A 25,914-nucleotide genomic window follows, 5' to 3' on the forward strand; every position below is an offset into this window, starting at 1 on the left:
GATGGTTCTGACCATGTGGATACTCCAGTGACTGGAAAGGTCAGTGGATGATCTGCAGTTCTTTCCATGCTGAATACATAAATAATTATTCTTAGGTGGATAACTAGAGCTATTGGCTGAGTCTGTTGTGTATACTTCTGCTGTCTTCACTGTTTTGAATGAAACAGAGTTTCCATATCTCACGATTTTTCCAATTTACATACTATGTGTATAGTTGATTTTTAAGAATATATAAGTACATTCATTACTTAAAAGCCAGGCAGAAAGACTGACTAGAGCTGCTTGTAACACATAATAAACTTAAGTTCTATTCCCATAAACATAGAATTTTAGCAGTGGATCGATCTGAGACATTGTTGAATATAATACTTCGGTTTAAAGATACGGAACCTGAGGCCATTCTGTTTCATTGTCAAGCAATTGTAATTATTAGAATTGTTAAAGCATCATGTGATGCTCCTTATTCTCCTTCCTTAAAATCTATTGGTTTTAGTTGCATCCTCTGAAGAATATAGAATAATTCTATACTTCTCCTGTGTAACAGCTTCTCAAATATTTGAAAACAACCCTTAAGTGTTTCCGTAGTTTTTTCCCCTACGCTAAAATATCAAATTACAACAAAAGTTACACTAGCAATTCCCTCTGACATGGGTCCTAACCTATCCAACTGTTCTGTTGTCTTTTCAAACAACTCTATTTTGTTATTGTTCAATTGAAAATAGAGTTCCCCAGATTTAAATCTAGACTTGAAATATAATCTCAATAGCATAGCTGTTAAAATCTTGCCATTTTTTTCCTCCTCTGCTGCCTGAGAAATCCTTGCAAAATGCCGATACGATGTTGTTCCCCATTTAAAACCTTCAGTGACTCTGCATTGTCCAGAGGATCTCAGCAAAGCTTGTTAGAGTGGTCTACAATGTCCTTTCCAACACACAGTGCCTGCCTTTCCATCCATGTTCCTGCTCACATCCTGTACTGCAGCCAGACCAGCCATATATGTGGTCCCTACATCTGTCATGTTGCCTTATAGTTGTAGGCCCTTGCTGCTCCTTCTGCCTGGAATGTCCTTTCCAGTTCTTGACTGGCTACTCGTCCAGGCCCCCTATAGCCCAAATGAGCATCTGCTTTATGCTTACAAAGCACCTGTGCAAACCTCTGTCGAGGCAGCGAATTGTACAATCTATTTATTGTGCTGTTTTCTCCAATAGATTGTAAGAACCATGGTTTATCTTTGTGCCCTAGTGCTAAATTTGAGGTTGCCCATAGTGGATACTCAATAATATCTGCTGAGTGAATAAATGAATGAATTCCGTCTTCTGGTCCAATATGCCCAAAATTGCCCCTCTTAGCAAATGGTCTCACATCTTCATAAAAACGCTCTTGTCTTCTACCAAAATAAAACAAAAACAAACTTTTATTTTACCCTACCTTAATAAAACTACTACTAGGGGCACCTGGGTGACTCAGGCAGTGAAGCCTCCGACTTTGGCTCAGCTCATGTTCTCATGATTCGTAAGTTTGAGCCCTGCATTGGACTCTGTGTTGACAACTCAGAGCCCAGAGCCTACTTTGGATTCTGTGTCTCCCTCTCTCTCTCTGCCCCTCCCCCACTCAAGCGTGCTGTCTCTCTCTCTCTCTCTTTCTCTTTCTCTCTCTCTCAAAAATAAATAAATGTTAAAAAACAAACAAAAACCCCCCTACTACTTAGCTTTCCTTTTCTCAGTTAAACTTTGTGCAAAGGTGGATATACTCACTGTTTTGCTTTTACTCCTCAACCTCTTTCAACTCTCTCTGACTCCCACCACTGGCTGTGCCACAGTTTACTTTTTAATTGCCAAACACGACTCCTTTTCAATCCTCCTGGTAGTAAACATCTCTGAGGCATTTCATATTGCTAACCACACTCACTTTTTTGAATATCCCTCATCTCTTGACTTTAATGACAGTATTTTGTCCTGGGTTTTCCTATTGTTTAAATAATGGCCTTTGGCAATTCTCCTATTCCTTAAAAGGTGCTTGCTTTCTCTAGTTTATATGATCAGCTCTCTTCTCTGTGTGTTCTTACTGAATGACCTCATTTACTCATGTCTTGAATTGCTATCTATCTCTAAGGTCATCAGCCTTGATTGTTCCACCACCTACAAAGAAGTCTCCACTCTTGTGCCGTGGAAGTATCTCAAAACAGACAAAAATAAAAATACGATCTTGTCTTTCCATTTCAGGACGCATACAGCTTCTATGGTCATATCTTCCTTAATGACAGAGTGCATGTATTATTTATATTCAGTGTCTATTACAAAAACTTTTAATGATCTTTATACCCATAGATGATATGATTTAAACAATTTCCTCTGTATTTGTTATAAAAACCACATGGAATGTGGGGTTGAGATAGAGGGGTCTCCATAATATTTAGAAACCTTATAATCCTGGAGAAGGCCAGAATTTAGTTTCTCTTATGCATGCCACCTAAGGGCCGGGTTATAAAAGAGTTAATTGAGAATGGACTATTTCTCTTAGCTCAAAATCAGTCATGAAATAAGAGGACAAATGCTCAAATGTTTGTATTTCAGGTCTCTGACTCATACCATGTTTCTAAAAGGCAACAGATGGATCAACTGCCTAGAATGAAAGAGAATTCAGTGAAAATGTAAGTCTAACTGTATCCTTCCTTTCTAATTAAGTATATTTGCCTGTGGATGGTACTGACAAAACAGGTGTCCATTATATTTGGAAGTTGAACTTCTAGATTTTATAGCAACAATATAAAATAACAAACAGATGGTAGAAGAACTTAAAGAAGTTTGTGCTCTCTATTCACTATTTATATACATTTTTGTAGATCCCAAGAATATGTTTTGTCCTCCAACATGGTAAGTTCTTGTTTCCTAAGCTAGAACAATGCCATACCCAAGAAGAGCCTAAATCGACACCATTAACAACAATATAAATACAATTAAATTATCAGCCTTAACTTTTTTACTGACCAGAGATGGATACTGAAATTAGTGTAGATGACAGTGCAGTTTAAACTGTGTTTTCCTATGTAAACAAAGACAATTTAGGATGAATAAAGAACAGAAGAATGTTTTATGCGTTTAGGAAGTTATGTCCACACATGATTTTTCCTGTTCTCTACTAAATCCAGAAGAATTAGTCAGGCAATTCTACTTTATTCTATTTAGGAGAATATACTTATATATAAGTTAATGATATAAAAAAGTAAACCAAGATGTAAATTAGTATAAATCAGAATTCTTTTCAAATACAGGCACTCAAGGTATATGCAATATCTTAGCAATTTTTTTTTTCCGTAGAGATTCAAGGGATACATTTTGTCCAATATTTGGTTAGATGGGTAAAAGTGTATTCTTCCTTCAGTAGTCATACTTGAGTTTAGTTTAGTTTAGTTTAGTTTAGTTTAGTTTATTCTGATAGAGACAGAGCAGCACAAATGGGGGAAGGAGCAGAGAGAGAGGGAGAGAGAGAGAGAATACCAAGTAGGCTCCCTGCTGCCAGCTGTAGAGACCAGTGTGGTGCTCAGACCCATGAATTGTGACATCATGACCTGAATCAAAACCAACAGTTGAACACTTAGCCAACTCAGCCATCCATGCACCCCATGGTCATAAATATTTTAAATTATAAATCATTATCCTGTATATTTTTATCAGTAGAAATATAATAGAGTTAAAACATTAAATTCTGGGAAAGAACTTCCCTCTGGAAACTATTATGCCTCTGTGCTAGGGGGCCCCAAGACCACTCCCCTGTTCAGTGATTTGCTAGAACAACTCACAGGACTCAGCATGTATTTGTGCACACAGCTAGGATGGATTTCAGCCAAAGGATACGAGGAAAAATCATCAAAGGAAAAAGGTGTATGGGATGAAGTTTGGAGGCAACTAGGTACAAGTTTCTAAAAGTCCTCCAGTGGAGTCACATAGAGCACACTTAATTCCTCCAGCAGTAGGTTTATACCATGTGCAACAATGCATGAAGTTTTATCTTCCAGGGAAACTCATCAGATACAGTGCCTGGGGCGGCGGTGGGGGGCGCCCACTGGTCACATATGTGCCCTGTGCTCAACACATACCAAATTCCAGACTTCCAGAAGGAAAACAGATGTTCACATAAACCATATTGTTTGTACAGCTTAAGTACAGTGAGCCGTTCTCTTTCATTTAAGGAAAGTTATATCCGTGTATGGAACTTTTTACCACTAAGTTCCCAGACACCAACCAAGGGCCAACCTTGCAAACAGGCCTTTGTAAGGAAAGCAGTTTCAGGCCTGGTACAGTCACCCTGCGTATTTCTTTTTTTATTTTTACATATGTCTTCCATTTCAAATTTCTTTTAGAAAGATATTACCTCTTTTATTCAAATCTACTTAAATAATGAAGGGAGAAATATTTTGCAAATACAGATAAAACTTACTCTAATCATCACACATATACATATATAACACTAGACTATACTCTGTTAGAGCAGTTTGATTTTCCACTGAATACTGTTGTAGATTGGATCTCTCAGGGAGACTCTGAAATCAGCATGCAAGAAGTTTACTAGTGAGCCTTCTTAAAATGAGTTCCTCGAGGGCAAGGGAAGGAAATAGGTTTAGGCAGAGAGAATAGGAGTGCAGTGCAGCTGCAGTCCCTTGTATCAAGCTGACTCATCAGTGGACGAAGCGTGGGCTTTCTTTCCTTCTAATGGGGTGACCTACCCTGAGAATCTGAGTCCTGTTTGCCATGTGTAAGTGGTACTCATCCACTTACTGTCAAATTGAGCAAGGCAGTATTTAAGGAGCCTTGAGCAAATGACCTAGATACCAAACTCCTTCCTCCTGGCCCCCTGCTGTATCACCCTGGCAGTCAGTGTCTGCTGGGCCTCCATGACATCGGTCTGAATTGAGCTAGAGGTGCTGGTGCATCAGAGGTGGATGACGTGGTCTGAAATACCTGCTCAGTAAGCTTGTTTGGGGCCTCTGGCACCGCACTGCTTGAGCTCAGATGTATCACTTCCATCTTTGATAGAACCTAATGTTGAATATAGTGCCTGGCATGAATAGGTGTTTACTAATTTTTTTAATGAACGCATGAGTGAATAAATGATTACACAAATAGACAAACAACTCTTCATTTTCTAGAAGTATTAATAACGCAAATAACTCAAATAATAGAAACATTTCTATATACCTATAACCTTCCAAATTAGGTATATATAATTGGCACTACTTTAAAATATTATTGGGGCGCCTGGGTGGTTCAGTTGTTTAAGCCTCCAACGCTTGATCTCCATTCAGGTCATGATCTCAGGGTTCCTGAGATTGAGCTCCGCATCAGACCCCGCTCAGATAGCATAGAGCCTGCTTGGGATTCTCTCCCTCTCTCCCGCTCTCCCTCTCTGCCCCTCCCCCACTCATGCGTACTCTTGCCCTCTTGCTCATTTATTATTAAAATAAATAAATAAACTTAAAAAAATTGTACTTAATTACTGCCTTAACTCTGGAATTTAGTATACTTTTTGATTTTAGTCTTAAAATCAAGTTTTAGAAAAATAAAGAAAACCAAGTTTTAATGTTAAGCACCCCACAGAAGAGGATATCCAAATGGCCAATGGACATGTGAAAATGTACTCAACACCATTACTTATTCAGCCAAATGTAAATTAAAATCATGAGATGACCAGGGGTGCCTGGTAGCTCAGTCAATTGAGCTACCGACTCTTGATTTCGGCTCAGGTCATTATCCCAGTGTCGTGGGATCAAGTCCCACATTGGGTTCTGTGCTGGGTGTGCAGACTTCTTGGGTTTCTTCCTCCCCCTCTCCCTCTGCCCTTCTCCCTAGCTTGCTCTTGCTTTCTTTCTCTCTCAAAAAAAATTTTTTGAGAGGCCACCACAAATTTTAAGGTTGATAATTCCAAGTGTTGTCAAAGGTATGGAGGATGTGTAAATTTATGCAACCACTTTGGAATAGTGTTTAGTATTACTTTCTACATTTAGATGATTATGTAACTACTCTATGACCCAACAATTGCATTCTTAGTTACATACCTAACCAAATGGTACATACATTTACACCAAAAAAACCTGTCCAAGAATGTTTCATAGAAGCTTTATTCATAACAGCCATAAGCTGAAAACAACTCAAATATCTATCAGTAGCAGAATGGGGGCGCCTAGGTGGTTCAATTAGTTAAGCATCAGACTTCTGATTTTAGCTCATGTCATGATCTCATGTTTTGTGAGATTGAGCCCTGCATTGGGCTCTGTGCTGACAGCGCAGAACCTGCTTGGGATTCTCTCTCTCCCTCCCCTTCTACCAATCTGTAGTTTATGCACACACCCTCTCTCCCTCAAAATAAATAAACATTTTTTAAAAATAGTAGAATCGATAAAATTAAAAAAAAATTTTTTTTCCCAACATTTATTTATTTTTTGGGACAGAGAGAGACAGAGCATGAACGGGGGAGGGGCAGAGAGAGAGGGAGACACAGACTCGGAAACAGGCTCCAGGCTCTGAGCCATCAGCCCAGAGCCTGACGCGGGGCTCGAACTCACAGACCGCGAGATCGTGACCTGGCTGAAGTCGGACGCTTAACCGACTGCGCCACCCAGGCGCCCCAGAATCGATAAAATTTTTTAAGAGATACAAATTTATACATCTATGTTACTCATATAAAAACAAATATTCATATATTTATTAATAATAACATGAATATATTATATATATGAATAATAACAACAATAAAAACAAACTACAGCTCACACAACATCATGGATAATCATCACAGTGTTGGGGAAAAGAGGCCAGAAATAAAAGAACACGTATGATTCTATTCATATCATGTTCAAAGACAGGCAAAATTAAACTGTGGTGTCAGAAGACAGGATAGTGTTTACTAATGGAAAGGAGAAGGGGATGATAATTGGGAGGAGCACAAGGTATTCCGATGTGATGGCAGCGTTCTGTTTGTTGACCTGGGTAGTGGTTACATGAGTATTCACTTTATTATAATTCATAGCGCTTACAACAATGTTTTATGCACTCTGTATATGTATTATACTTAAAGCAGTATTTTAAAAATCAAGTTTTAGGGGCGCCTGGGTGGCGCAGTCGGTTAAGCGTCCGACTTCACCCAGGTCACGATCTCGCGGTCCGTGAGTTCGAGCCCCGCGTCGGGCTCTGGGCTGATGGCTCGGAGCCTGGAGCCTGTTTCCGATTCTGTGTCTCCCTCTCTCTCTGCCCCTCACCCGTTCATGCTCTGTCTCTCTCTGTCCCCAAAATAAATAAACGTTGGAAAATGTAGGTTTGATCTGGAATAGGGTCCAGAAATCTGCATTTCTCCTATAAAAAAAAAAAAGAAAAAAAAAAGAAAAAAAAATCAAGTTTTAGTGGCTTTTAATGTTTGCTTTGGTTGATATTCCTACATATGCTAATATTAAATATCGACTTAGGGAGTTTTCCTAATGTTCAGAATAAATCAGAGCATTAGGAAATACCCATTTCACTGTGATATGCTGTTTTTAAAAAAATATTTATTTATTTTGAGAGGAAGAAAGGGAGAGAGAGAGCATGCACGTGGGGGAGGGGCAGAGAGAAGGAGAGAGAATTCCCAGTAGGCTCTGTGCTTACAGCATATGGTGCTTACAGCCCCATGTGGGGCTGGATCCCACAAACCGGGAGATCATGACCTGAGCTGAAATCAAGAGCCAGATGCTTAACTGACTGAGCCACCGAGGTGTCCCTGTGATATACTATATATATTTTTTAAGTCTATCGAAGAGGGTTAAGTGAATATTAGCCACCACATATACTCCTACTTTGTGGAACCATGCCCAGAAATGAACAAGATATCTATACTGCTATTGAAAGATGTATTCCAGAGATCCTTGTATAGACTGATTTGAAAAAAAGATACAGGGCACCTGGCTGGTTCAGTCAGTGGAGCATGAGACTCCTGATCTTGGGGATTTAAGTTTAAGCCCCACATCAGGTGTAGAGATTACTTAAAAATAAAATATTAAAAAAAGAAAAAAAGGATAAATAAGAGATATTATCTTTAAGATAAATAGAAATCATCTCTTTAGGATGAAGTTTGGAAGTTGCTGAAAACTTCTAGACAAGTTAATAGGTAACCTTATTATTATGACTCATGGCATGTATTAACTATAAAAAATCATTTTCCTGCAAGCAAGGAGTTCAAAAGCTGGTAACACAAGCAGTGTTTCCTAAAAGTAAACAACTATAAAATTAATTTTTCTTTAGTGTGAACAGCCTCATTTTTTTTTTTTTTTTTTCTGTTTAGAAGTGTTCTAGAGTGATGACAAGCTCTAGAGGAAGAAAATAACAAAGCAATCCTTTAGTGCCCTGGAATCACAGGACCTGAGGGAAAATGATTCTAGGACTCACTAAGAGACAGACTATTCAGGGAACCTCCTTTTGATAAGAAAAGCAGCTAGAATAGAGAAAACACAACCAAAATATCCAGCATTAAGGGAATGAATAATTTAATAAACTATGAGGATATTACGAAGTTACAAAATATTACATTCTAGGAAATTATATAACTGACATAGGAAAACATTTATTTATAGTAGTAAGTAAAAATTATAATAAAAAATAGTAAGGTGGGATTATAAATGACTTATACCTTCTGGCATTTTCTATAAGAATATGTGTACTTTTACACAACCTAAAGTACCCAGCTTATAATGGGTATTCAAGATATAGAGCTAGTTTTATAAAATTCCATTGGTTCTACTAAGAAAAGAACAATAAAGATTTTAAATAAGCACAGAAAAAAACTAAACCTTGATAACTTCACTTGGAACTAGACGTGTGTAGGAAGTCAAGGTAATTATTAACTGGGGACTTGTGTCTAATTGCTTTTCATGTTTCCACTTGTTTCTGTAGGGTAGAATTGCGGCAGCCATTTTAAAGAAAAGAATATGTATTCTTTTAAATCATTTTTAACTATATTATATTAATGGAGAAAAATCAAGGGGCACCTGGCTGGCTCAGTCGGTAGAGCATGCAACTCTTGATCTCAGGGTTATGAGTTTGAGCCCCATGTTAAGTGTAGAGATTATTTAAAAAATTAAAAAAATTTTAAACTTAAATAAAATAAAGGAAAAAAGGCAAGAGAAAATTCATCTACTAGAATGACTATGGAATCCCTCAAGTCAAAATAACAGTGTAAGTATTTGTGTAGATAATGCAGTATGGTATTTTAAAAAATAGTGAAAAGTAAGGTGGTAACTGAAAAATTTGACTGGGTTTGGAACAGATAGATGAATCAGTTTTTGCCTCCGCCACTTAGATTTAATGTGGCTTTATGTAAAGTAACCTCCCTCATACTCTGTTTATTCACCTGTTATATGGGCATGATGAAATCCAGATTGAATGGTTAATATGAAAATTAGAGATTATTGAAAAATCCCTAGTTCCATAATACCAGCTGTTATTATTATTCTACAATGTATAGTATTTTTTGAATATAAAGAATTAGCAAAGTAACAAAGAATTTGTTTGTGGGAAGAGAATAAAACATATGACAATAATTTGAAACTGCAAATGACAAAGCATAATCTTGCAAGGGTCTAAGCTACTATGATGTATATAAAAGCCACAATACACAGGAATGGAAAGTGGTTTCCAAATTTTATTTACCATGACTGTTAGCATATTGTGACCCACTATACCCGCATATATATTTATATATAACTGAAAAAACATTATGAAACAGTACATAGTCTTATTATATGTGATGCACCCTGGTATTTTCTATTTTGTTTTATTTTTTTATATTGCTGTTATAATTCACTAAATAAATCCACTATTTTTGGGGGTTCCAGCGTGGAGCCCAATGTGGAGCTTGAATTCACAGCCCTGAGATCAAGACCTGAGCTGAGATCAAGAGTCAGATGCTTAACCAACTGACCCCCTTGCGCCCCTCAGTCCCCTTTGACCTATGTCAATTGCAGTTTGAAAAACACTGTTCTAAAAGATATCTAGGAAATTAAACATATTTTTAGAGTTAAGTATCTCAGCTTGATGATTAGTGTCATCATGTCAGTTGGATCCTATAGAGATCATTGATATTAAGGAAGCTATTTTAAATATTCTCAGCACACTATAAAAGAATTAAGTATAGTAAACAATGTAGAATGTATAATGAGCTATGAATTGAATATGGTATAACTGAATGCTTGTGGTTAATTCCATATTACACCAGAAGATGAAATTATTCTAAAACATTGCTATTTAATTAAGGAAACATTTTAGCATAGGAAATGGTTTATTCCCAAAGTACATTCAAAAAATATTTATATTGAGATATAATTTACATACAATGAAACTCATTGCTTGTTGGAATATTCACAAAGTTGCAAAATCATCACCACTAGAACATTTTCATCTCCCCCCAAAACCCTTTTACCCATTAGCATTCACTTTCTATTCCTCTCTCCCCCAGCCCCTGCCAATCACTAATCTACTTTCTGCCACTATAGATCTGTTTATTCTTGTTATTTCATATAAATGGAAGCAAACAATATGCAGCCTGGTATGCCTTTGTCATTTAGCATGATTTTTCAAGGTTCATCTGTGTAGGAGCATATATCAGTATTTTATTCTTTTTTGTGTCTGAATAATATTTCAGTGTTTGGATCTATCACATTTTGTTTATCCATTAATCAATTGATGGACGTTTGGGTTGTTTATATCTTTTGACTATTTTGAATAATGGTGCTATGAACATTCCTGCTGCATATAAGTTTTTAATTCTGTTGGGTAGATGCCCTGAAATGGAATTGTTGGGTCAATTGATAACTGTTTATCTTTTTGGGGAACTGCCCAACTATTTTCCAGAGTGGCTGCACCATTTTATATTCCCACTAGTAATGTATGAGTGTTCCAGTTTCTTCACATCTTTATCAACATTTGTTATTGTCCTTTTTTTTCCCTCTCTTAGTAGATGTGAAGTAGTATCTCATTGTAGTTTTGATTTGTACTTCCTAAGGACTATTGATGTTGAGCATCTTTTTGTGTACTTGCTTGCCATTCATATATCTTCTTTGTAGAAAGGTTTATTCAAGTCTTTTGCCCATTTTTAAATTGACTTGTTGTCTTGTTGTTGTGTTATAAGAGTCCTTTATATATTCTGGTTACCAGACCTTACCTGATACATGATATGCAAATATGTTCTCCCATTTTTTGTCACTTTTTTTTTCTTTCTTAATGATGTCTTTTGAAGCATAAAAGTTTTGATTTGGATAAAGTACAATTTATCTGCCTTCCTAGGATTTGTTTTTCTTGGTTACTTGTGCTTTAGGTATCGTATCTAAGCCTAATTCAACAACACAAAGATTTATAGATATGTTTTCTTCTAGGTTTAATAGTTTTAGTTCCATTTTTGAGTCTTTTTTGAGTTAATTTTTGTATATGATGTGAGACTGGAGTCCAGTTTCATTCAGTCTTTTGCATGTGTCTATCCAGTTGCCCTAGCGCCATTTGTTACAAAGAATATTCCTCCCCAGTTGATTGTCTTTGTACCCTTTTAAAAAATCAACCATATTGAGGCACCTGGGTGGCTCAGTCGGTTGAGCATCCAACTTTGGCTCAGGTCATGATCTCGTGGTCCATGGGTTTGAGCCCCATGTTGGGCTCTGTGCTGACAGCTAAGAGCCTAGAGCCTGCTTGGGATTCTGTGTCTCCCTCTCTCTCTGCCCCTCCCCCATTCATGTTCTGTCTCTCTCTGTCAAAAATAAATAAACATCTAAAAAAATTTAAAAACTTAAAAAACCAACCATATGGAAAAAAGGGGGCACTTGGGTGTCTCAGTTGGTTAAGCATCCAACTCTTGATCTCAGCTCAGGTCTTGATCTCAGCGTCATGAGTTCAAGCCCTGCATTTGGCTCCACATGGGGCATGAAGTCTACTTAAAAGGAAAAATAAAAAATAAAAAATAAATTAAGCATAAACATAAGAGTTTATTTCTAGGCTCTCGGTTCTTCTATTCCATTGGTCTATAAGTCTATCCTAATGCTAGTGCCATGCTGTCTTGATGACTAACTTTTCAGTAATTTTGGAATAAGTTAGTGTGAGTACTCCAACTTTATTCTTCTTTTTCAAGATTGTTTTGGTTGTTTGGAGTCCCTTTAATTTCCATATGAATTTTAAGATCAGTTTTTCAGTTTTTCAGTTTTTTCACAGGGATACCAGAGAGCTGGGGGAAAAGGCTAAGGCGAGTTAAAATGCTACAAAGTTGTGTTCTTGCTGAATTTCAGTTGTGTGTGTGTGTGTGTGTGTGTGTGTGTGTGTGTGTGTGTGTGGTGTGTTTAATAAATTCTCCAGAATTGCTACAAATCCTTGGTTAATTTCCAGAGCTCTGAAAAAGTTGCTTCTGACCATTTTTGCCAATTTTTTCATTGATTTTATGGAGAAAAGAATTTTCTAAAATCCTTATTCTATCATTTTCCCCAGCATCACTTCCTGAGTAAAAGATTTTTGAAAAGCATCTTGGAGGGAATTGAAGCTGACTCTACTCCCAAATAAGAGCGTGGGAAAGTTGGCTTTATAAAGATATGTAAGTCAATAAAGGAAAGATAGTCCCATGGAAATTCAAGAAAAGGACTTCTAATATAACTGGGCCCAAGATATTAAAGCTAGAATTCAAGGTAGCTTTAAAAAAATGAGCAGAACTTCATAGATCTTCACGTTAGTGGTCTGCCATACAAAATAGTAATTAAAGGCACAGACTTTGAACTCAGCTATCTGGATTCAAATTCCAGATCCACTTACTAACTATATAACCTCATTTTTCTCATTTATCTAACGGGGGTAATAATAGTACCTACATCATAGGCATTTTCATTGAGGTTGATAAGAATCAATCTTTGAATCTATGAATCAATTCATAGACTAGAATAGATTTTAGAATAGTCCCTGGCGGGGTGCCTGGGTGGCTCAGTCAGTTAAGCATCCAACTTCGGCTCAGGTCATGATCTCGTGGTTCATGAGTTCAAGCCCCACATCGGGCTCTGTGCCAACCGCTCAGAGCCTGGAGCCTGCTTTGGATTCTGTGTCTCCCTCTCTCTCTGCTCCTCCCCTTCTCATGCTCTGTCTCCCTCTCTCTCAAAAAATAAACATAAAAAAAAAGAATAGTCCCTGGCATAAATTGTGTGCTGTAAAAATGTTGCTGTTATTATTTTTATGTAATCAACTAGTTCAGTCTCTATTTCACTTTTCTTTTCATTACCACTGCCATCTTCACTCTCTGTATCTTTTTAATATCACAGACCTTGGTCTTAGTTTCAATTTTATTATAATTTTTGGTAATATATCTTTGGCTTACTTATTTCCTTACTCTCCTTGCTCAACTTCATGGTCACTGTCTATATTTTCTTAGCTTTAATTCATATTTCCAGAGGTAATATCAGAATGGTCCATCTCATCCCTCTTTGAACAGAGCTTTCTACATTAGGCCACCTCATGGGCTCCTTCCTGGCCTTTGGATTATCTGCCCTTGAGATGGTTGCCTGTCTGTAATGAGATAATGTGGTATAACATATGGCTGTTTAGGATGGTACCATAAGCATATAATGTTTCTGTTGTACACAGTGGTGACTGAAAAATCATGATTAACACTTCTTTTATTTCAGGGTAAGATATAATCCAGTTAATCAGAAGACAATGAATGCCAAGAGAGGACCAGGAAAAAAGATTACAAGATCAAACTATCTTCCAAAACTCGATCCATAATTCTAGAACTGGAATTCTATTTCTTCCTTTTTCTCATCCATAATATTCAACTTATGAAGTTAATGTTCAACACATTTTTCAGGGAATGAAATAGACAAGAAAGAGCTATCAAACTTCTCTTTAGCTCCTCTTACAAAAGTTTTTTCCTTTGTCTGTATTAAAGTAATTTTCTGAAGTGATCTAATATAAGTGATCTAAAATACCTAATAGTGTTGCTTTTGATTTTAAAAATATCCTGAAAGTTGGCATTATTACACTTGCCTTTAATAATAATATATCCATGATCTGTGCTGGTAGTAATTGGTTTCTAGTTGGTTGTTAGCTAAAAATGTGAGCTCATCAAAACATTTAGTTCTTATAGGCTATATCATATTCAGATCTTTTAAACTTATGGTTTAGCAACAGATGTTGGTGAGGATATGGAGGAAAGGGAACCCTCTTGCACTGGTAGTGGGAGTGCAAACTGGTGTAGCTGCTCTGGAAAACAGTGTGGAGGTTCCTCAAAAAATTAGAAACAGAATTACCCTATGACCCAGCAGTAGCACTCCTAGAAGTTTATCCAAAGGATATAGGAGTGCTGATTTGTAGGGACACATGTACTCCAATGTTTATAGCAGCACTATCAACAATAGCCAAATTATGGGAAGACCCAAATGTCCATCAATTGATGAATGGATAAAGAAGATGTGGTGCATAGATACAGATACAGATATAGATATAGATATAGATATAGATATAGATATAGATATATAGATATAGATATAGATATAGATATAGATATAGATATTAGTGATGAAAAAGAATGAAATATTACCATTTGCAACAACGTGGGTGGAACTGGAGGGTATTATGCTAAGTGAAATAAGTCAGTCAGAAAAAGACACATATCATATGTTTTCACTCATATGTAGAATTTGAGAAACTTAACAGAAAACCATAGGGGAAGAGAAAGAAAAATGAGTTATAAACAGAGAGAGAGCCAAACCATAAGAGACTCTTAAATACAGAGAACAAACACTGATGGGGGTGGGGGTTGGGGGTTGGGGGGTGGGGAAAATGGTTGATAGGCATTGAGGAGGGCACTTGTTGGGATGAGCACTGGGTATTTTTTGTAAGTGATGAATCACGGGAATCTACTCCTGAAGCCAAGACTACACTGCATATACTGTATGTTAGCTGACAATAAATTATAAGAAAAATAAGTACTAAACTTATGGCTTAGGGCACCTGGGTGGCTTAGCTGGATGTCCAACTCTTGATTTCAACTCAGGTCATAATCCTAGAATGGTAGGATCAAGCCCTTGTTAGGCTCCATGCCAAGCGCGGAGCCTGCTTGGGATTCTCTCTTTCTCCCTCTGCCCCTCTCCCCTGCTTGTGCTGTCTCTCTCTCTCTCTAAAATAAAAACAAAACACAAAACATAAAAACTTATGGTTTAAACAAAGCTACAAATCAGATGGATTTTAAACTTTGATTTGAACTAATGTGGTGTTATGGACATAACCTTCAATCAGCCATCAGCTTGGTTATAATTCCCACCCTGCCATGAACTTAGATCTTGGGCAGTTTCCTTCATCCCATCTTTATTTCCCATATCAGTAAAATGATGGAGGCAAATGATATAACTTCTAAGGTTTGTACTTTGCTAGAAAACCAATACTTACTTAACTACAAGCTCCTACTACTTAGCACATAGTAATTTAAATCATTTTATGATGTTTCTTAATGCACAGTGATGGCCTAATTCTGTAGACCAAATATTGCAAGCATTCACAATCTTCAAGTCTAAAAGTGGAGATAGAGAGGATAGGAGAAGGGTTTATTTAAGGCATTTATATAATTTATTGAAATTTTCTGTTTATGTTTAGGTTGTTTTATAATTGTTACCTAGGTCTGGAACATACCTATGATTTCTTTGCCCAACTTAATAAGTAAAATTATTAGACTTTATATTTCCAGAAATAACTCACAGTTAACTAAGTATATTTTCCAGCAAATGGTGTTCCCACCTTATATCTGGAACTAAAACATAACTTCTATTTAGTATCAGTAATGAATACTAAATGCATTTCTATAATAAATTGTATAGATATTCACTTTCTTTAAGGAACAATGCATAAATTTCAGATAGACAAATAATTCTTTTATGTGACTTTAAAAAGTAATACAGAAAAACATTCAGTAACTTTCTATAAATTATTCCAAATGGAAACTGTTTGGAAATATTTCTCCCATTCCTTTTTTTTTTTTTAAGGTTTATTCATTTTTCAGAGACAGAGACAGAGAATGAGCCAGGGAGGGGCAGAGAGAGAGGGAGACATAGAATCTGAAACAGGCTCCAGGCCGTCAGCTGTCTCCACAGAGCCTGACGCTGGGCCCGAACTCATGGACCACGAGATCATGACCTGAGCCAACGCTGGACACTTAACTAATTGAGCCACCCAGGCACCCCTATTTCTCCTATTCTTAAGCTAACAACAGATATCAGGTATAGTGACCCATATTGTTAAGCAAATATTAGATTTTTTTTTAATTTTTTTTTTTAATTTTTTTTTCAACATTTATTTATTTTTTGGGACAGAGAGAGACAGAGCATGAACGGGGGAGGGGCAGAGAGAGAGGGAGACACAGAATCGGAAACAGGCTCCAGGCTCCGAGCCATCAGCCCCGAGCCTGACGCGGGGCTCGAACTCCCGGACGGCGAGATCGTGACCTGGCTGAAGTCGGACGCTTAACCGACTGCGCCACCCAGGCGCCCTGCAAATATTAGATTTTTAAGTCTTATACAATCTTTCTTAGCATTAGCAGCAAATTGATGATTTAAATATTAATGATATTTATAATCAGAATTGTCACTGAAAAATAAATTTATTTCTATCATACAAAGCAAGCCGTTGTGGGGATTGGATTTAAGAACATTTAAATTTATGTCAATTACTAGGATGGGTAGTTGAACATCTTATTACAGGGACACTGTCATGTTCAGTATTATTTCTGCAGGAGCTACTTTGGGATACTTCAATGACAGAAAAGGTCTGTCTTAAACAGAGAGATGGCGTAGCATAAAGAACTGGTATGGGGGCTCTTTAAGATCTAAGTTCTAATATCAGCTTTGCCACTTCTAAGATTCTGACCTTGAGTAAGCCACTTTTCATTGTCTCATTTTCATCATTTATGGAACTGGGAATAAATTGCTGTGCAGATCAAGGATAGTTACTACATATTTATTTGTTTATTTGCCCTATTTCTAAAAAGATTGTGTTAGATTTTACTAAATATAGAGGTATAAAAACAAAGATCATAAGATAACAGAAAAAAAAGTTAATTTCTTGTAAGAATTCCCAACTAAGAAAAGCTTGAGCTTTTAAGCTTTCTAGCAATCAGCACAAAGAAGGACTGAATTATACAGCTCTCACCTTTTTGTAGAAGGAATATACAAGTAGAGAAAAAGTTTTACCTAATTCTAAGCTTTAACGATAATGTATCATGTGAAGTTTTGTTTTGTTTTGTTTTTTTGACAGAGAGAAAAAGAGAGCGCGTGTGCACACACACGTGTTAGCTGGGGAGGGACAGAGGGAGAGGGAAAGAGAAAATCCCAGGTAGCCTCCGTGCTGTACAGACTTGAGGCTTGATCTCACGACCATGAGATCATGACCTGAGCCAGAATCAAGAGGGGGACACTTAACCGACTGAGCTACCCAAGCACCCCTCATGTGCAGTTTTATAAGAAAATGTAATTATTTATTGAAATAATGAGTGCAAAAATGATAGCTTGGGATTTTAACTTTGTTTAATACTGAAATATGTATTAATATCAGTGTTTGGGTTTTTTTTGAAGAGTTTAGAATTCATAAAGCAAAATATCAGTGAGCAATATTTAATATATTTCAACATTTTAATATCTAAATGTGTTATAAAATATCAATATCATTTATGAAAACAAATTTTGCTATGAAAAAGGAAGATGGTGAGTAAAAACAAGGATGTGGAAAAATTGGAACCCTCATAAACTGCTGGTGGGGATGTAAAATGGCACAACCATTTTGAAAAAGAGTTACTATATGATCCAGCAATTCCACTCCTAGGTATATACCCCAGAGCAATGAAAACCTATATCTATATAAAAATGTATATACAAATATTTATAGCACCATAATTCATAATAGCCAAAAAATGTCCATCAACTGATGAATGGATAAACAAAATGTAGTGTATCTAAACAGTGGGATATTATTCAGCAATAAGAAAGAAGTACTGATGTATACTACAATTTGGATGGACCTTGAAAACATTCTAAATGGAAAAAGCCAGTCACAAGAGGTCATATATTGTATAATTCCATTTATATGAAAAGTCCAGAATAGGCAATTCATGCAGACAAAAAGTAGGTTAGTAGTAGTTTCCAAAGGCTGGTGGGGCTAGGGGAAGAAGGGTGGGTGATGGGGAATGACTGCTAATGTGTACAAGATTTCTTTTGGGGGTGATGAAAATGTTGCAAAATTAATTGTGGTGATGGTTGCACAACTCTGTGAATATACTAAAAAACACTGAGCCAGTTAGATGAGTTAATTGCATGTTATATGACTTGTACCTCAATAAAGCTGTTATAAAAAACAAATGTTAAACATGCTAATATGTTAATATAAATTAGCAAATAAATTTTAATAAAGTATTATTTGATCTTTCTCAGAAGATGTGATCTTAAAAATTAAGATGGATCGTCATTTGGTGCTATTGTTGAGTCAAGAGCATAATTTTGAGCATAATTTTCCAACGAAGAAACTCTTTCAGATACTACACTAGTCAGAAGAATAATGAGGATTAAGTGCTACTTGCCAAATTTCCTTGACGTCTTTTGAATAATCTCATCTCTTGCTTCATAACCTTGTGGAGAGATTTATGAAACATTTTTTAAAGGAATCTGTATGTTTATTTATTTACTTTATGAAATTTATTGTCAAATTGGTTTCTATACAACACCCAGTGCTCATCCCAACAGGTGCCCTCCTCAATGCCCATCACCCACTTTCCCCTCCCTCTCACCCCCCATCAAACCTCAGTTAATTCTCAGTTTTTAAGAGTCTCTTATGATTTGGCTCCCTCCCTCTTTAACTTTTTTTTCTTTCCTTCCCCTCCCCCATGGTCTTCTGTTAAGTTTCTCAGGATCCACATAAGAGTGAAAACATACGGTATCTGTCTTTCTCTGTATGACTTATTTCACTTAGCATCACACTCTCCAGTTCCATCCACATTGCTACAAAAGGCCATATTTCATTCTTTCTCATTGCCAAGTAGTATTCCATTGTGTATATAAACTACAATTTCTTTATCCGTTCATCAATTGATGGGCATTTAGACTCTTTCCATAATTTGGCTATTGTTGAAAATGTTGCTATAAACATTGGGGTACAAGTGTCCCTATGCATCAGCCCTCCTGTATCCCTTGGGTAAATTCCTAGCAGTGCTATTGGTGGGTCATAGGGTAGATCTATTTTTAATTTTTTGAGGAACCTCCACACTGTTTTCCAGAGCAGCTGCACCAGTTTGCATTCCCACCAACAGTGCAGGAGGGTTCCCGTTTCTCCACATCCTCGCCAGCACCTATAGTCTCCTGATTTGTTCATTTTAGCCACTCTGGCGTGAGGTGATATCTGAGTGTGGTTTTGATTTGTATTTCCCTGATGAGGAGCGACGTTGAGCATCTTTTCATGTGCCTGTTGGCCATCTGGATGTCTTCTTTAGTGAAGTGTCTATTCATGTTTTCTGCCCATTTCTTCACTGGATTATTTGTTTTTTGGGTGTGGAGTTTGGTGATTCTTTATACATTTTGGATACTAGCCCTTTGTCTGATATGTCATTTGCAAATATCTTTTCCCATTCTGTCGGTTGCCTTTTAGTTTTGATTGTTTCCTTTGCAGTGCAGAAGCTTTTTATCTACATGAGGTCCCAATAGTTGATTTTTGCTTTTAATTACCTTGCCTTTGGAGATGTGTCAAGTAAGAAATGGCTGCGGCTGAGGTCAGAGAGGTTTTTTCCTGCTTTCTCCTCTAGAGTTTTGATGGTTTGCTGTCTCACATTCAGGTCCTTTATCAATTTTGAGTTTACTTTTGTGAACGGTGTAAGAAAGTGGTCTAGTTTCATTCTTCTGCATGTTGCTGTCCAGTTCTCCCAGCACCATTTGTTAAAGAGACTTTTTTCCATTGGATATTCTTTTTTGCTTTGTCAAAGATTAGTTGGCCATACTTTTGTGGGTCTAGTTCTGGGGTTTCTATTCTATTCATTGGTCTATGTGTCTGTGTTTGTGCCAATACCATGCTATCTTGATGATTACAGCTTTGTAGTAGAGGCTAAAGTCTGGGATTGTGATGCCTCCCACTTTGGTCTTCTTCAAAATTACTTTGGCTATTCGGGGTCTTTTGTGGTTCCTTATAAATTTTAGGATTGCTTGTTCTAGCTTCAAGAAGAATACTGGTGCAATTTTGATTGGGATTGCATTGAATGTGTAGGTAGCTTTGGGTAGTACTGACATTTTAACAATATTTATTCTTCCAATCCATGAGCACGGAATGTTTTTCCATTTCTTTATGTCTTCTTCAATATCCTTCATAAGCTTTCTATAGTTTTCAGCATACAGATCTTTTACATCTTTGGTTAGGTTTATTCCTAGGTATTTTATGATTCTTGATGCAATTGTGAATGGGATCAGTTTCTTTGTCTTTCAGTTGCTTCATTATTAGTGTATAAGAATGCAACTGATTTCTGTACATTAATTTTGTATCCTGCGACTTTGCTGAATTCATGCATCTGTTCTAGCAGACTTTTGGTCTGGAAAAAGTGAAAATTTGACTTCATTTTTGCCAATTTTGATGCCCTTGATTTCCTTTTGTTGTCTGATTGGTGATGCTAGAACTTCCAACACTATGTTACACAACAGCAGTGAGAGTGGACATCCCTGTTGTGTTCCTGATCTCAGGGGGAAAACTCTCAGTTTTTCCCCATTGAGGATGATATTAGCTGTGGGCTTTTCATAAATGACTTTTATGATGTTTAACTATGTTCCTTCTATCCCGACTTTCTCGAGGGTTTTTATTAAGAAAGAATGCTGAATTTTGTCAAATGCTTTTTCTGCATCGATTGACAGGATCATATGGTTATCTTTTCTTTTATTAATGTGATGTATCACGTTCATTGATTTGTGAATGTTGAACCAGCCCTGCAGCCCAGGAATGAATCCCACTTGATCATGGTGAATAATTCTTTTTATATGCTGTTGAATTCGATTTGCTAGTATCTTATTGAGAATTTTTGCATCCATATTCATCAGGGATATTGGCCTGTAATTCTCTTTTTTTTTTTGCTGGGTCTCTGTCTGGTTTGGGAATCAAAGTAATGCTGGCTTCATAGAATGAGTCTGGAAGTTTTCCTTCCCTTTCTATTTTTTGGAACAGCTTGAGAAGGATAGGTATTATCTCTGCTTTAAATGTCTGGTAGAATCCCCCAGGGAAGCATCTGGTTCTGGACTCTTATTTGTTGGGAGATTTTTGATAACTGATTCAATTTCTTCGCTGGTTATGGGTCTGTTCAAGCTTTCTATTTCCTCCTGATTGAGTTTTGGAAATGTGTGGATGCTTAGGAACTTGTCAATTTCTTCCAGGTTGTCCAGTTTGTTGGCATTTAATTTTTATGAAACATCTTTTGATTTTTGACTAAGATTTTTTTTTAATTTATAAAGAGCTATATAGTTTTGTTCAAAGAAGGTATTTCTAGTTTTCATCATCTTCATTACTTCTATCATGTGCAGCTAGACATTCCAAAGCAGAGTTATCTATATCAATTTTAGTACTGTGATATCTGTATTCAGTGGACAAGAAATTCTTTATTTTGGACTAAAAACTATTCTTGCAACAGAAGCTTATTAAAAACACTTGATTTTTTTTTTTGCTATGTATACAAGTAAGGACATGTCTAGACTTACAGACCATATATTATGTGTCTTTTTTTCATAAATTGAGTACTTGAGTTATAAATATTTATTCCAAGATGTAAATAATTTAGATTAAAAAAACACATTTAATGTTTATTTATTTTTGAGAGAGAGAGAGTGCAAGCAGGGGAGGGGCAGAGAAAGAGGGAGACACAGTATCTGAAGCAGGCTCCAGGCTCTGAGCTGTCAGCACAGAGTCTGATGCAGGACTCTAACTCACGAACTGCGAGATCATGACCTGAGCTGAAGTCAGATGCTTAACTGACTGGGCCACCCAGGCACCCCTAAATAATTTAGATTAAAAAAAAATACCAGAATAACAGAATTATGACAACAGTGATGCTAAGGGTTTGGTATTTTAAAAGAGCAGAGTATACCAGAATACTAAAACTGCTATTAAGGGGTGCCTGGGTGGCTCAGTAGGTCGAGTGTCTGATTTTTGATTTCAGCTCAGGTCATGATCCCAGGGTCATGGGATCGAGCCCCATGTCAGGCTCCGTACTGAACATGGAGCCTGCTTGGGATTCTCTCTCTCTCTCTCTCTCTCTCTCTCTCTCTCTCTCTCTCTCCTCCCCCCACCCCACCCCAGCTTGCTCTCTCTCTCTTTTCTCTAAAATAAAAACAAAAACAAACTGCTGTTAAAGTCACTAAACATGATTAATGTATGAAAAAGTATTTTTAAAATAATAAAGCACCATTTGAATGTAAGGTCATATCATTGTGATAGTAGGGTGCTATTTTAAAAACAAGTTAACAGATTAACCTGATTTATGAATTAGACAAATTTTGAATTTATAGAACATCCTTTTAACTTTATCAAAGCAATTTCATAGTATTATCCAAGTTACAGGAAAAATCTTATTATCTGGGGAATCAGCCAACAGTGAGTTTATCATTAATTGGACATGTTCAAGGCTAGGTGACCCTTTGTCAGGGATATCATAGAAGGAATTCCTGCAGTGGGTGGAAATTGAATTCAATGACTGCTAATATCCCTTCTGTGAGTCCCCTGCTCATTTATTAGATAAGGACACCAGAGACAAAAAAACACTTCCTAAAATATAATTGTATCATGTAGACTGTAAATATGGACTTTCAAAAACATTATTGCTTTACCAGTAGCCACAACTAGCAAAATCAGGGGTAATATTATTAATGGCCATTTGTTAAATGTAAACCGAAAACATACCATTTTTCATCTAAAAAATAATGAACAGTGGTTTTCAAAAATAATTTTTAATGCTAATACATCTGAAGTTTAAAAGTTCTAGTATACTGCTGGTGGGGGTATCAATTAATATAGTTCTTTTGGAAAACAATTTGATTATATTCTTGAAAAGCCTTAATGTTTATACATTGACTCAATAATTGTATTTCTAATCTATTCTAATGAAAAATCATGCATATAGAAAACACAGGACAGCCGTATTATCAGCATTATTAATACCAAAATAGGGAGGCTTCCTTAATGTACAATTATATGCATAAGTGGATTGTGATTCATCCACATGGTTATTATGCTGCAATTAGCACTTTCTGTTTTATATTGAAATTATTTCTCCTTGTGTATTTCCTGCATTTGAAGCACTTCAGTGTCATTTATCTCCAGCACTTTAAAATGGACAATTTTATTCATCATTTGTCACCAGCTAGCTTAGTACCTAGTATATGACAGGTACTTAATACATTTTGTTTAACTTTAATGAATGTTTGCAAAACCATTTATAATATCATGGGGTGACAATGTTAGGATGTTAACGCAATGGTACAAAGTCATACATGCAATATGATTTTAACTATTTAAACATATCTACAGAAGAGGCTACAAAAAGGGGACTTTAGTCTACTGATGCCGAAAGATGTGTTTCTGTTATACAAATTTACCATCCAACTCTACAGAGGAACGTGAGCTAGGCTCCAAATGGTGATCTAGCAAAAGGGGGAAGGGAGAGGCAGAGACATGTGGAGTACAAGGGAACCTATTTTAACACGCTAACTTAAGGGAAGTTTGCTTACCTTCCTGTCAAGCTTTTACTTTGTAGAATAAAAATAGAAATAATTGATTTCAAAGGTACCTTATGTGTGTGTGGGACAGAAGGGGGGTATAAACCCTTTTATTGCAACAGTTCTGATATCTTCGTGTAATAAAAATAAGTTTATAGAAATCACAGAACATCACAAGGTATTGAGATAATGCATATTGACTTACCAGTGTGTAAATAGTTAAGAAAGTCTTGAAAGTAGCTCACAGCACTAGAGTAATTTGTCTATATAATGTTAAAGGAATTGGAGCAAAAACCTTCCTTTTTGAAAGATAATTTCACTGGTATGCACAAATTAATGGTCAAGTCTACAGGGGAAGATTAGGCCCCAAAATGATGATTCCAGGGTCTGGAGGAGAGGGACAGGAGGAATCTTCTGGAATAGAAGGAAACAAGTTAGGTTGATGGTATTAGTCTTTCAACACATTAAAAATTCCATTCTTTTCTGTGATTGCACCCACAGTTTCTGATAAGAAGTGTGTGGTTTTTCTTTGTTCCTTTGTATATAATGTGGTTTTTATAATAGGCTTATTTAAGAGTTTCTACCATTGGTTTTCAGGAATTGCTTATAATGAGTCTTAGTGTGGTGTTATGTTTATCATGCATGGGGTTCACTGAGCTTCTTCGATCTGTAGATTTTGAGTTTTCATCAATCTGGAAGATTTTTGGTTATTTTTCAAGTTGTTTTTCTGTCCCTTTTCTCTCCTTTCAGGACTTAATTATGACCTGTGGTAGGACACTTGATGTTGTGCCATTTGTTTTTTCTTTTTTTATATCCTTTATTTCCCTTGATGTATTTATGGTTCTCTTTAAATAGTCAAATATAGTTATAATAGCTATTTTAACATATTTATTTGTTAATTCCTTTATCTTTATCTCTGTCATTTCTAGGTCTGTTTCTAGGGGCTGATTTTACTCATGGTTTTGGGTCTCATTTTCTGTGTCTTGTCATACCTACTAATTTCTCATTAGATGTTGGACTGTTTTTTTTTTATACACTCAAATGTTTTATTGAAAACTTGTTGCAGTTGTATGAGCAAAAATCTATAACCATTTAATTACCTTCCATTGGTCTGACTGGTTTTTAATTTTGTGAAATCATGACCTGAGCCAAAAGACTCAGATGCTTAACCAACTGAGCCACCCATGTTCCCCATTTTGTCCAGTTTTTAATTTGTTCACAGCAAGAGGGTAAATCTTGCCCTTGATACTCCATGAAGGCCAGAAGTAAAGGACCCATCCCTTTAAACTTAGAGCATCAAAACATGGAAAATATTTTTAAATCCAGTATAAAAACTCATCTTACTTAGTCTATAATTTGTTTAATGTTATCACCTAAATAAATTTTTCTCACCTTAATTTTAAACTAAAATTTATACTGGATAAAATGACTGGACAGGGCTTTGTCTTGTGTTTCTTGGTGGGAAGGTAAGTATATCCTGGAAAGAAAGGAACAAAAGGATATTTGGTGATCAAATTGATGGATTATGGTGAAGACTGCTATGTGCTTACCAGACTGTTGCCTTTTTTCTAATGGGACAGAATTAGGCCACATTTTCCATGTGTGAAACACATTGTTTACCAGTGCCTGGTATATACGCTACTTTTTTTTTTTTAATGATATATGCGTGAAAAACACTATTTAGTAATGAGTGATGTGTGTGCTACTGTGTTTAGAGATACAGTTGTGAAACACTATGTGTAGCTAGGTTTAGCCCTGTGACTGACTTCAGGACAATATAATCTAAGCTGTATATGTCATTTCTGTGACTGGCCCATGAAAACCTCCCAGGTGATCATTCTTGGTTGTGCTCTTTGAAAATTTTGTGTGATGAGTGGATGTTGAGGGTCTAGACGTAAATGCCACGGCTCCAGAGGATGGTAGAGCCACAGATGGAAGAAACATAGGTGCCTGAATTATTGCGCATAGCAAATCCATTGATTTCACCTTGTGACCCTCATTTGATCATGGTGTATGTGAAAAGTAAATCCTCTTGTAAGTATGTATATGTGCACATGTGTTGTCACTGAGATTTGTGTTTTACTTGCTGAAGCAGTTAACTAATGCTCACTAATATAGTACCAAACAATGTTTTTAGTAAGGCTTACAGGTATTTGGATTCTTTT

General features: G+C 36.4%; 1 protein-coding gene across 4 annotated transcripts in view; it reads left to right on the forward strand.

The window, feature by feature from the left end:
* The window catches only part of CCDC169 (coiled-coil domain containing 169), a 48,003-nt gene extending 34,033 nt beyond the window's left edge, over positions 1 to 13,970 (forward strand). For all 4 annotated transcript variants that reach the window (XM_025924466.2, XM_086713554.1, XM_086713570.1 and 1 more), the window contains 2 exons: positions 2,574 to 2,650; positions 13,664 to 13,970. In XM_025924466.2, the coding sequence (XP_025780251.1) occupies positions 2,574 to 2,650; positions 13,664 to 13,763 (177 nt within the window). In that variant the 3' untranslated portion in view covers positions 13,764 to 13,970. The remainder of the gene's footprint in view (positions 1 to 2,573; positions 2,651 to 13,663) is intronic.
* Positions 13,971 to 25,914: the final 11,944 nt, after the last annotated feature.

The sequence above is a fragment of the Puma concolor genome, chromosome A1 (assembly GCF_028749965.1).
Source record: "Puma concolor isolate L17-30 chromosome A1, mPumCon1.1.hap2, whole genome shotgun sequence".
Classification (NCBI taxonomy): domain Eukaryota; kingdom Metazoa; phylum Chordata; class Mammalia; order Carnivora; family Felidae; genus Puma; species Puma concolor.